This window comes from Drosophila ficusphila, unplaced genomic scaffold (assembly GCF_018152265.1).
Source record: "Drosophila ficusphila isolate 14025-0441.05 unplaced genomic scaffold, ASM1815226v1 contig_636, whole genome shotgun sequence".
In the NCBI taxonomy this organism is placed as follows: domain Eukaryota; kingdom Metazoa; phylum Arthropoda; class Insecta; order Diptera; family Drosophilidae; genus Drosophila; species Drosophila ficusphila.
The window spans coordinates 1,128,806-1,142,795 of record NW_025064569.1 but is presented as its reverse complement, the minus strand read 5'-3'; the positions used below and the strand labels follow the sequence as shown (position 1 = coordinate 1,142,795).

Sequence of the window (13,990 nt, the reverse complement as noted above, 5' to 3'; positions counted from 1 at the left end):
TAACTTTTTTTCTAATGCACGGATTTGGAAGATCTTAGTCTTGTTTTGTAGGTTATATTATTTACTACTATTAAGTAAAATTCAAAGCCATTTGATATCAGTTAAAGAAAATGACGCGCCAAACTGTAAAAAAAAGTCAAATGTTACAGTTTTGCACTCTGGTTATTTTTTTAAGAAATATTTTTATTAATGATTTTTTAATAGTGAGTTCACATCCCCTTGGACTTTTTTAGCTTTTCTATGAGTCTGGGCATTTTTGGGTACACCGTCGTACCATTTCGGGGGAATATCATTCCATACGCCCTGTTGCCGCTCTTAGAACTCCTTCATTCCACTTGGAGGAACTGCATATTTCTCCAGCTGCGATTTCACATGACTCCACAAGTTTTCTGTTGGATTCATGTCGGGAGATTGTGGTCGCCACTTCATAGATTAAAATTTCTGTTTTGAAATCCAATTTTTTACCAATATGGACGTGTGCTTGGGGTCGTAGTCTTGCTGAAAAGCGCATTTTTCGGCAGAAAGACCCAACTTTCCAAAATTCCTTTGGAAGATTTTCTTGTAAAATGGATAGAAATTGCTCCTTCCGCATTATTCCATCGATTATCAACAAGGAACCAACTCCATTTAAATGAATGCTCCCCCAAACCATGGAACCGCTAGCGGCTTGTCACTCATTCCTTGGTGACTGGATCGTGGGATCTCTAGTCCAATACCAAGAGCGCCCATCTGACTCGAAGCGATTAATTTTTGTTTCATCCGACCATAAAACCTTGAAAACAAAAGTATTTTGGAATTGCTTGCTTTTTAAGACACTGGTAGCAATGGCTTACAGTATCCCAATTCGCTATCAAGCACGGTGGGGTTCCATCATGGTTTGGGGGGCATTAATTTAAATGGAGTTGGTTCCTTGTTGATAATCGATGGAATAATGCGGAAGGAGCAATTTCTATCCATTTTACAAGAAAATCTTCCAAAGGAATTTTGGAAAGTTGGGTCTTTCTGCCGAAAAATGCGCTTTTCAGCAAGACTACGACCCCAAGCACACGTCCATATTGGTAAAAAATTGGATTTCAAAACAGAAATTTTAATCTATGAAGTGGCGACCACAATCTCCCGACATGAATCCAACAGAAAACTTGTGGAGTCATGTGAAATCGCAGCTGGAGAAATATGCAGTTCCTCCAAGTGGAATGAAGGAGTTGTAAGAGCGGCAACAGGGCGTATGGAATGATATTCCCCCGGAAATGGTACGACGGTGTACCCAAAAAATGCCCAGACTCATAGAAAAGCTAAAAAAGTCCAAGGGGATGTGAACTCACTATTAAAAAATCATTAATAAAAATATTTCTTAAAAAAATAACCAGAGTGCAAAACTGTAACATTTGACTTTTTTTACAGTTTGGCGCGTCATTTTCTTTAACTGATATCAAATGGCTTTGAATTTTACTTAATAGTAGTAAATAATATAACCTACAAAACAAGACTAAGATCTTCCAAATCCGTGCATTAGAAAAAAAGTTACAGACCTTTGAAGTTGAAACAATGAAATCGTGTTACAGTTTTGCTCGTCAGTGTATGTAAATGTAGTTAATGTAGGATAATGTCTAGCCTGTATATATGATCATTTGATCTCTTTGTTTTAGTTTTTTTCTTAGATGTAACTAGATTAAGTTGCCTCAGCGGTAACAGTAAGCTAGTTAATACCAAATAAACATTTTTACCAACAAAAAAAAAAAAAAAAAAAATATTCAAAAGAGTGTCTTTTAATTTATTTACTTTATGTTTTTGAATTTGAGGCGTAATATACTGGTAACAACAAAGCCATTCATTTCCAAGGAGCCTTAATTTTCTCTAGTTTAATTTTTAAAAATTGAAATCTTTTTCAAAAAGTGACTTTAGATACATAAGCTGTAACTGTTAATAATACCCCATAGTTAATGCATTTAACACTACGTTTTCTAAGGCACAATGATTTAACAACGACAATTTTAACGACACGAGTTCTGATCAACTATGGCACCCAAATCACTGAGTATTTTCAAAGCATTCTTGCCCGACTATCCACCACTTAAAATCTTTTTATTTCTACATCGAATAAATTTTACAGTGGTTGGTAAGGAGCAGAAACAATTGAAACGAATATTTAATTAAAGTGACTGCAATCGACGCAGTCGTGCTTCAAACTTGTTCCTCAAGATTTATCATTTAATTAAATTTTAGTGCTCCGTGAAACTTTTTTTCAAAGATTTCCATTAAGTGTGGAAAGTGCAATGAGCCAGACCGGAAAATTACCCATACATATATGAATCAACACACTCGCAAAATGGGTTTTCAATAACCGTGCCAGGCACTGATTTGAACTGGCCACCTCCCCTGTTCCTCTGGGTCGTTCATATATATCAGTTTCTTTTCGGGAGCTAATCAACCCCCTCCCCTTTCCCTCCCTCCACGTCGTTATAATAGGCATATAGTACAATTTCGCACAGCACACGCACACGGCCAATAAATAATAGCGGAGGGAGGCGGCTAACCATTCCAATAACAAATTCTATGCAGTATAAAAAGGTTTTTATGAAGCGTCCGTAAAAAGGGGTCCTATCTGTCCCCTCCTTCTCCTCATCACAAACTTTCCATTGCGTGCCAATGCACTGGAGCCACAAATCATTTTTACAGAAAGGGTTAGTAATACACTTCGAACAAGTTTGGCAAAGCAGTGCTAGGACTTTTCTTCTCTACAAAAAAATGTAAAGTTGATTTAAAACTATTATTCTTAACAACCAAAAATAGAACAAATTCTTAACCTCCTTAGATCAGCAGATTTAAAAATATACTTATTAACCTAGAGTAAATAAAATACAAAATGTTCAAAGAAGCTAAAATTGAAATTAGTTTGTACATTCAATTTAGGTGTACAGAAATTAACAAGTGAAAAATAAATTAAATAAATGTTAAAGATATAACAAACTAAAAAGTCGCCAACTATGTTTAAAGCCCGTTAAGCTAATTTAAAATACGTATGTTAAATATACGATTAAAGGTAAAAACTTAAATAGTAACCAACTTACTTTTTCCTAATTTCTATTTATGTACCGATTTTTTTAAGTACATTAGTCCTAGGACTCCCAAGTTGTTTTCAAGTTTCTTGTTTTGGCTCTTTTGCTTTGCTTCCTGGTCGGTATCCTTTTTCAGCTCGGGACTCCCTAATATAAATTTTGACACCTGATAATTGCTTTTCACTCGCTTCCGCGTTTTGTGCTGGATGCGACGACGACAGCTGCAGTTCTTTCACCTGCCACCCCAACTTTTGGAGCCACCGCCGCAGTGGGACATCCCCCACCGATGGGTGATGGGGGCTGAACATGCAAAGCTCCTGGAGGAACTGGGGAACCGGGGGATAGCTGTATCTGCAGGATAGTTTGTTAGCTGCTTAACTGCCATAAATTATGACTGTATTTTCGCTTTTACGGCGCCGTTTAATGGACAAAAGTTCTGGGTGAGTTATAGACGAAGCGTCAAGGTTGCCAACTATCTTAGGAAATTGCCAATTAAAAGTCCATAAAAGTATATGATTATATGGAAATAGATGCAAGTTTTCGCTCTGATCGTTACATAAAATGAAGACATTAACGGGGTGAGAACCTAAACTTTTCATAGACGTAATTGCACGTTAATATTGATTGTCCTAAATGCATCTGCACTCGGGTTTCAGATCGATAATAATATCAACTTTATAAGTCGGACTTTGCTTTTGCACTTAATGTGTTTATGGGACGCTCTCGCAAATTTTATAAAACTAAGCAAATGTGTGTGCATTTTTCTCTGCTATAATAAAGTAACTAATAATAATCTCTGTGCTTATGAGAAATTACAAAATTCATGTAAAATGAACACCCATTATTCCAAAAAACTAAATGCAGAACATTTAAAAACTGTTAAATAGCTTTTTCCCATCTCGAAAAGGAAAATAAAAAATATTTTTAATTAGCTTTGGTGAGCCGAAGCTTACGTTACCTCCCCCATAATATATAAATAAAAAAATATAAAAATTAGGCTCGTATCAAAACAACCTTTTGCATGGGGATCGAGAAGCTTTGTTACCAAAAATAGTGCACAGATCTTTCCATTTACGGTTACTGGAGGATTAATTTAATCAAAAGATCAGGGCGCCCATAATGACGGTCATATATCATGGCATCTTAACAATTTGTACAAACTGAGCTAAAACCTTCATTGTTTCTACCTATAGCATATTGAATATGAGCTTTATGATCTCAGCTTTTTGACAAACATTATAAAAATGTTTTCTCTCTTTTTTAGCGAGTGGTCGTGTTTTTGTGCGCTCCATATTTTTTGTTTTGATTTAAAAATGAAATACATGTATCGTTTATTTATACACCTTAACTATGTAAAAAAAAACCACGTCGTTTTAAATTTAATTTTTTTTCCGTTAAAAATCAATAATTTTTTTAGGTCAAATACGGTTCCTAAGTGGCTCTGACTTAAGAATCGAACAATTTGTTGGTTTCTATGTACATGATCAAATTCAATGCTTTCGTCCCTTTTACTAGAAAACTTTGTAGCATTTCTTTTTGGAATCTTGGCAGTTATATTCATTTAACAGATTTATGCAGCGCCTACACAGCGTATGGTGACTAGGATTAACCCCTTTACCTCAGTTTCCTCATTAAAAAAATACTTAATATCAACAAAAATCTATTTTCGAAATTAAAATATTTTGCATATTTATGCAAAGTTTGGCTATTTTGCAGCCAAGTTGATTGGATGATTAGATGATGATCGCCAGCTCTTTGTTGGCTTGCGTCCCTTTTTTCTCTTTAAAACCTTCATAGGCTCTTCTTGGCTTTCTCATAATTCGGACTCTCTTATAAGTGTTTACAAATTTCAATACGCACTTAGATCAGCTCATAAAGCGAGTGATTGGATCAGTTCAATTTGTCGCGTCTGATCGCCAAGTCGGTTTCCGCAGGTATCGGAACTTTTTGCAATGTGTATTTTAAAACTCTTCAAGATGTGAAAAAAATGTTTTTCCTTAAGCGCCAGCTTGCTAATTAGTAAAAAAAAACAAATAATCTGCGATCGGTAAGAAAGAATCCACTCCACTTCTTAGATTTTAATGGAGATGCAGAGTATACAGAGTTTTGGGCTTGTTAATGTTTCTATTCTTGGGAAACGATTGCATTTCCTTCCTAATCACATTTTTAGTAACTCATGAATCCGTAAGCCGATTTTCGCTCCTTTCCTATTTATTGATTAATGCTGCTCATTATGTCGGCAGTGAAACTTCCGCTTGCCCACATCTAATCATCGAAATGGCCGAAATTCCGAGACTGTCCTCTGCGGCCACTTGTCACAGTTCCAACGTCTACATGAGTGTCTCTTGATTGTGTGGGCAGCTCTAGTCATAAATTTAATGCGACACCTGCAGGATGCAGCTTCTCCTCCCCCACCCCCTGCGATAGCACCCTTCACCATCCGCAATCCCCTTAGCCAAATGCATTATTCACACATATTCTGCTAATTAGCAAAATATTGTAAATGTTTGGATTCGAGCAGGCAACGCGCACACACTCAACGCAGGTGGTTGGTTCCAGTCGAGAGTGGGTGGGGAGTGGGTGGGGTGTGTGTGTGTTGGCCATCGGAGAAGTGCATCAAACTGAACCGCAATGGCTTTTGGTCGGCTCACATGGCTGCCCAAGTCCCCCTTACCACCTATTCCCCCTATTCCGCCCCTCCCCCCCTCATCCGCCTCCTGTGTCGCCTCTGTTGATTTAATGCCCATGGTGTCGGCTTCTGGGATAACTGAGCAGCAGCCTTGCGGGCGGACGGGGACGGGGACGGGGATGGTGATGGGTACGGGAAAGGGGAAAGGGGAAACGGGAGCATTTGCGGTTGCTATAAATTTTGGCTTTGGCTTTCAATCGACCGTCGAACGGGCGAGTTTAATTGAATATTTTGCTGACGGAACGAACGGCGGGCGGCGTTGTTTATTCCCGATCCGACTCGTGTTTACATTAGGCGCGACTCCACCGGATCCACTGGCAACCAAACGCCGTCGCTGGGCAGGAGCACTGGGTTCTGGGAGGATCCGGTGGAAGGGTGGTGGAGTGGGAGATCGGCTAAGCAGCTTGATCAGCCCGCCTTCACCGAACCGCGGAGCGATGCTATCAAAATATGTTCCGATACACCGACAATTCTTTTACGTTTTTTGACTAGTTGCCAAGATGCTTTTCTCAGAAGCCACCAATTTCACAAAATGTTTTCTTATAGTCATGTTGTGGATCAAAAAATTAAAGAACGCCACTATCCAATAAACATTTTACGTTTTGTAGTAAGTATATGAAGCCAAGCCGCTTTTATTGTTAGTTTTTTGATATACAACCAATATATAACCAATAAACCGTGTTAAATCACAACTATTTTCTACACGTTTAGTATAAAGTTTACCATATTTTTTATACATGATAAAACACATAAAAATTTGAAAACCTAACATTTATGTTTCAGAAAACCGATTCTATAATTTTGCTTGTTGCGAGTTGTCCGATTTTTTAAATTTAATTAGCAAAAAATTGTATAACACTTTATTACGGTTGTTTGTTAAAAAACAATGGAGTACATCTCTTAGTTTAGTTAGCTTAGTTATATAAACTTAAAAAAAACATTTCGAATGTAAGTCTGATAATCAAAACGGATGAAAATAAAAATACTATAAAAAGTTAACATTTTTAAAATTTGTTCTTTTCTTTTAATTTTTTGGAAGCTTTTAAATTTATACATATAGGAGAGTAAAGTAGCCAAATATAAACATTTTCATAGTTAGAACCACTAAGTCGACCTTTCAGTCTTATCGTTTTTAAGCAAACAAGTCCATACATTTTTAGCGCTAACTTGCTTTATGCTGGATTATTAGAAGTACAAGAAAACAATAACTATCAATATATAGTATATATAACGACTTTTTAAAAACTTTTCCAAGCTGAAGCTGCAGATCGCAGATTTATAAATTATTTAAGCGTTCTGGATCTCTGGAGGCGAATTTGGCACAACTCTGCAACTGGTGGCACCTGTCACGCCAGAGACATGCATAAATATTTTCTTAAGAAAGACTGGTTTAAAATAGCTCAATTTGAACCTGAATACTTTAATGAACTCTTTTTACGAAATGACACCTACATATACTTCAGTTAAAAAAATAATTTTTGTGAAAATCTCAATAAGTTTTACATTGGTAACGGAGAGAACGTCTTAAAGCACATATAGTATATACTGATTTTTATCAAATTCCAGCCTGATTAACAAGTTAATTTCCCCCAATCCGCATAATGGGTCGAAAGGCAAATACTTGAGATAATAAACAGTTGTTAATTGGCTAATATTTCAGTAAATTAAAAAAAAAATAAACTTAAATTTAACAATAAAACTGCTTTAAAGTAAATCAAAGTGTATAACTGTTATAATTGACGTTGGTATCTTTACTTTTACTTTACTTACACACTTCGAGTTCGAAAAAGCTCCACTGGAGTGTGACGTCAATAACCGAAAGCTTGGTTGGTGGGAGCCTCTGCTAAGGGAAAGTGCATCTGTTTTTTGAAAATATGAATCCCAACAGTAGGGAAACAAATTCCTCATTAGCTCCAGCTTCCCATTTGTAATGTAAACAGGAGTTGTTTGATTTGGCAACCTTTGCCCGATTTAGTGGTAAATCTTAATTATGGCGGCTCGACAGCTGCCGCAAAAACAGTGTTCCGGCGAAAGAAAAACAGGCGGATGGAAAAGTCAAGAAAAACCCACTGCATACGAAAGAGGGCAGGACAAAAAGCATACCATATCAAAGCGCAAAAAAGAGAGGCCAAGACCCACAATGGAGGCAGTTGGCTAAATGAAACAAAAACTGGCTCGATGCTTTTTATTTAAGGTCAGAGTTGGCTTTAACCTGCCGACGAAAGTTTGGTTGCAAGTGCCTGCATTTAATATGCTGTCAAATATTAATGTTGAAAATTTGTTGCGGCTTCGCGTCATTAAACCGATCAATGTCACGCCTGCGAAAAAAGTGTCCCTGACAATAGAAATTAATTCTGGGGCAAAAACAAGCGTGAAAGTCGAATTTCCCTCATATTTGGTTATTGTGCAATTTTCCACTATCAATTATTTTGATAACGTTATATAAAACTGCAATTTACCATGAAATATTTAAACGTGTTAAATATGCATGTTGAATAAAAATTACAATTTGTCTCTGGAGCTAACCGAAATTGATTCCGCACACCGCGTGATGAGATGTCAAGTGGACACCTCGCAAAATGTATACTCTTCACGAGTTGGGTAAATGGGCAAACTGTTTTGGTTGAATTCTCAACAGGTATCCGGTACATAAAGAATATATTTATGTTATTGATCAGGCTGATTGGACAACTGTTGCCACACTTGCTTGTCTCTCGATCTGTGCGCCCGTGGGATGGATTTCTTGAACCAGAATATTGTGATTAGAAATTAAAATGTTCCACGCTTACTTTTTCAACTTTTACAAATACTCAGCGAATTGCGCCTCAATAGTCAGATATCGTGTCATTATAATTCTAGGAAGTAGTTCGAGTTGGGAACGTTTTTTCTAAGACTGATATCAGAAAATGTTTCCCTGCTATTAAGTGATTAAAAGTCAATTTTCCAATATTCTGCCATCGTTCCTGTACTAAAAGTAGTTTCGTAGGTTCAACAGTTTTTTCTTGTATTGAAATTAAAATGAAATGGTTCAACTATGACATTGTATTTGAAAATAAGAACTCCCATATCCGCATAAAATGCACATTTAAAAATATTACTTACTTTTTTGTTGACCATACCACTTTAAACACTCAATTCGTTTTCAAAACATTTTAAAACAAGAAAGAAAGCTAGGTTCGGCGAGCCGAATCTTATATACCCTTGCAGTAATTAAATATGTCGAACAAAATACATGAAGGCTAAACACATCGAATCTATGACGATTTTTCTATTCATTTTCCATATTGTTCATATGACAGCTATATGATATAGTCGTCCGATTTTAATGAAATTTAATTTGAAACTCAAGACTCGTTAGAAAACTCTATGTTTCAAAATTCATAATTGTCTGATGGGAGCTATCCTATATAGTCGTCCGGTCCCTTCCGCCTTATATACTGCGTGCAATAACTACACACCTTTTGCGAAAGTTTCAGCGATATAGCTTCAAAACTGAGAGACTAGTTTACATAGAAACAGACAGTAGGACAGACAGACAGACGGACAGACCTACATACGTATTTGGATTCTGATCATGATGCTGATTAAGAATATATATACTTTATGGGGCCCGAGGTGTCTCCTTGACAGCGTTGCAAACTTCTGACTGAAATTATAATACCCTTTGCTCTGCAAGGGTGTAAAAATGATCGAGATATTGAAAACTATAGGAGCTACAATGGTGGGAAACAGAATCTAGTGATGAGTGAGCAGCGAAAGCAGATTCAAAAGGCACTGCTACAAAATCTATTTTTCGAGAGAGGGATGTATGTTCTGGTAGGTATATAGTCAAGTGCGGCGTTACTTGAATCCATACATGTATGGTATGCTTTAAAAAAAAACCCGAGTAACCGGTATAACAAAGAACAAATTTAGGTTGGTATTATAAAATAAAAAACAATTTCATTTGACTTCCTTATTCAATTAGTGAAAAGTGCAAAAGCTTGTATATTTTTCAAAAAATAAAATGTAAAAAATGTTTTATTTAATAAAGTATATTCATTGCTGATCATCATCATATTATTCAACTTATGCCACTTCACTCAGCCCGTGTGAACTTAAATTGGAAAACAATAAAAATTGGGATCGATTACGCATACATGAATACAATATAATTTCAAGCTATAACCTTATTAACCTTTTTTTACAAAATGTTTAGCTTTGTATTTTTAAAATCAAGAAAAAGTTTACAAAATAGTGAGGTGGAATATATTTCCCTAGAAATGTGATACAGCAACGCGGTTGAGAGCCGCGAATAGCGATTCTTCATAATGGAGCTCATTTACGGTAGCTTTTTAGACTGTCTGCATGCTTCCGATGGCCGTCGCTCTTCTGTTCCTGCCCTTCTCCTTACCAGCATATATTTTTATTCGTTTTTTTGACATACAGCACATGCTTTGCTGGCTTTATTAACTGGAGCCTTTATTGCGGCAGAGGGCAGAAGGCAGAAGGCAGAAGGCCGAAACGAAGGGACAGGCGACTGCAATCGTTTCACATGCCAATTTTTTGCCATTTACCATGGCGTTGTGTGAAACTCGAGTCAAAATGCCATGCCGGCAATTTGATTTTTTGGTCTGTGTGCTTTTTGTGACTGCCGGTTAACTCTTCACCTCCTGAGAAAAAACTAACCACGTTCGTACTGCCCCCACATCTCGCACGCCGGCTCCTTTAATTGCCCACTCGACGAAGTTTATGGGGGCAGCAGCAGACATTTAATTTATTTTAATAATTATTTTTTATGTTTTTGCGCTGCAGTTGCTTCGTGCTTCACTCTTCCGCCTTCGCCTGCCACTGCCCACCGCTTTTTAAATTAAATTATAAAGTCGCGCGCGTTTTTTGTTTCGCACACTTTTTTAATGAAAACGAAAAATGTTTTCATGTGGGTCGATGGCGCACAAATTCGCTGGCAAAGTAAACAATGGCAGCGGTGGCGGTGGCGGGGCTCCACTTGTTTGGGTATAGTACATTCTGCGGTTCAGTAAATATTCGCTTTGGGGCTATTGCATTTTGAGAGTTGCCCGGAAAACCAATCCCTTGGATGTGAACTTCTTCTCGTTCTTCTAAAGATAAATTGCGTTCACATATTACTGGTGATTTTCAAAGGGCTTCTAGCAAACTGGGCGTATACAGCAATGTCTTATATATTTTACGGAATCATTTTTTAAATTTTTACATCTACATAAGAAAATAAATTAATATTGTGTCTTTCACCTAAGGGTATTGTGAAATGAAAATCTGATCGGCATGTTAAAACTGTTTTAAAATGTCCCTAAACACTCCATTAATTTTATTTTATTCAGAAACACAATGGTAAGGAACTTTTTATTCTTACAAAAATGCAATGAGAAACAAACATAATTTATAACATATTACCTGGATTCTTCCATTATAAGGCTAAACATCAACACACATTTTTGTCTGAAGTTACATGATTAAAGACGGCATTTTTATTTTCCCTTAAATCAAGATGAAATGTTATGTAATATTTATTATACAGCTTGCAGTGCTTGCAGTGGAAACTAAGCTAAAACTGGGCTAATAGTAAAAATATTGTTATCGGTGACTTAAATATAACATAATCTCGGCTTGAGGCTTATTTGGTATGTTAATGTTTATATTCCTGGCCTTGTTTTTTGATTGTGGTGATTGATAAACTTTACCATAAATTCAGCCCTAACGATTGCATGTGTGAGATATTTAAACAAAGTAAGAGCTTAATATGATGCAAACAAGTTCTTTTTCAGTTGATTAATGAATTATTTCTATTGTGTGTATTGAGTAAGGAAGGGCTTGCAATATTACATTCAATGGCTTTAATAAAACATGGTAAACACATCCTCGGGCCAAAAATAGAAACACCAACCTTCGTACCAGACCAGTGAACAATTATTCTTTGTTTAAGCCCCTATGTTTTACATACTAATACTTTGTATTTCCGTTGCGAATTCCAGTTTCCACCGCTTCGTACTCCACCTTTCTCCCCCCTTCTCCGCTTAAACTCTAGATTACCTTAAACATCAACAACTTTTTACAGTAAGCAACTTTCCACATAGCACAAAAATAATAGAGTTTTCGACCAACACGATTTATGTATATGAGTATTGCTTACGAAGTACTTTTCCTAATGAGACTAACACCGGATTCTTCTGCGCTGTTTGTACATTCTTCCGTGGAGAACGGCTTAGCCCGGCCACGCCCCCAAGTAGCCCACTCCCAGAAGGATCGGGAGGGCGAGGACCGAGGAGCAGGCGGCGGAGCGGGGGCCCAGCCCTTGAGGTCCTGCATGCGATCCAGGTCGTCGGTCAAGGACTTGGCGTCGTGCTTCGTGAGGTGCGGGCTCTTTCCACTGCCATCGGAGCGGTAGGAGGCGCTGTGATCGGATCCTGGAAAGAAAGGGGGTGGTGAGGGGTGGCATGATTGATTGAAATACTTTTATTTACGGCTCTTTGCGGACTCTTTGTTTTTACTGCTCCGACTTAATCAAGCGACGACCGACACATGCCACTTTATGACGCGCCCTTCATTTCTCCCGCACTCAACCCGAATGCCATCAGCCGAATGTCCTTTTTCAATTATGCGCTTGCCACACGCCAACGAGCATAAACAATAGACCCAGGATGCGTTTATGGCCAGCCATTTGTACCAGGCGACAATGCGAAAGAGATAAAACGACCTCGGGAGCCGGGAGCGAGGAGCCGGGGGGAAATCGAAGGGAAAAGCGAGCTCAGGATACAGGATACACAAACCCAAACTGTTTGTCAACTGGCGGAGCAGAAAGTATTGCATACAAAAGGGACACAGCTTCGACTGCCCCACTTATTTATAACATTCTCGCTTGTACAGTTGCCCACTTCCACTTCCACGTCGACCCCTTTCGAAAAGCGAAAGTGTCCCCCCACTCGTCCTTGCTGGTATTTTGTTTCAATTTCACTTGGCAGCATCGAAAATTGTTTCGATTTTTATTGCTTAAGTGCGTTAAACCCCGCGCCGTGCATCCCCAACCAGAGGGGAGGTGGCGGGAGGCCCACAGGACACGAGGGAATCGGGGAACCCACACTCCGGACGGTGCAGGAGGTGCAAGGCTGTGTGTTGTTCCTGCCATCAATTCACCGTGCAGTCTGGTTTTTTGCGAGTCGTCTTCCTTTTTCGGCTGTTTGTTTGCCCGGAAATCTGGTTCATTGGACATTTGTTTGCCTGTTTGGCTCGGCTCCGAATCGAATCGAATTGAAATGAATCGAATGGAAGGGGGCGTTTCGACTTGTTTTTGTCCTCCTCGGTCCCGTTTGACTTTGACAAAAGGCCATTGGTCATTAGGAGGATGGAAAACAATTGTTTGCGGGATTACTCGGGGTCTGAGTTGGCAAGAGCCTGCGGGCAACTTAAAATATAAACATTATGCGGCTTTCAGTTGGGTTTGTTTGGTCAATTGATTAAATTATAGTACAAGCACACTATATATATATATATATTATACAAAATCCAATGCAGTTTCGAAGACCCTTAACAGTTGCATATTTTGACATGAAAAACATGACTTTTTTCAATACCAAATAAATAACATATAAATAATTGACAGGATCGCCCTGCAAATGGGTTTCGATTCACCCAGTTGCTCTTCGTTAAAACACATTAATTAGTTGCCGGTTAAAAAACTAACGTTGTGTGCCAGAGACATATAGAACTTTTCCAAAATTAATAGGCCAACATATGCGAGCAGGGGCAAAAAAAAGGAGCGTCGAGCAATCCGTAAACCGATTGCGACGCAGTCGAACTTCATCGAACCAACTTTGGCATAACTGTGAATTATGGCCCGACTGCCGGCCCTTCATTTTCGGAGCTGTTGCCCTCGGTCATCCGGGGACTTTCGTATTGTTTTTAACGAGAACCCTTTTATTTTTATAACGGAAATGCGCAAATTGCTTTGCACCGGGTTGCCAGCGTAGTTGTGTGTGGCTATGTGTCTCCTGGTTTTCCATTTTTCCATAAGCAGCTTTTCCACAAAACTCCTTTGCGCTGCCATCCTGGCTGGCGTTGCCTTGCTTCCTTTGCTTCTTTTGCTGGCGTCTGCAAACATTTCCATGTGTGAAAGCCGGCAACACCAACGTTTGTGTGTCCTCTGTGTATGAGTGTGTGTGTGTGTGTGTTTGGCTGATTTTTATTGACGTTTGAGCATGTGTTTATGCGTGCTTCGGAGTGTGCATGTGTG

The 13,990-nt window shown here is 38.3% G+C and overlaps 1 protein-coding gene across 1 annotated transcript in view; it reads right to left on the bottom strand.

Moving 5' to 3' along the window:
• Positions 1–11,208: 11,208 nt before the first annotated feature.
• The window catches only part of LOC108093443 (hemicentin-1), a 38,480-nt gene continuing 35,698 nt past the window's right edge, over positions 11,209–13,990 (bottom strand). Inside the window, 2 exon segments of the mRNA XM_017193507.2 lie at positions 11,209–12,045; positions 12,048–12,167. Of these exon segments, the coding sequence (XP_017048996.2) occupies positions 11,966–12,045; positions 12,048–12,167 (200 nt within the window). The 3' untranslated portion in view covers positions 11,209–11,965.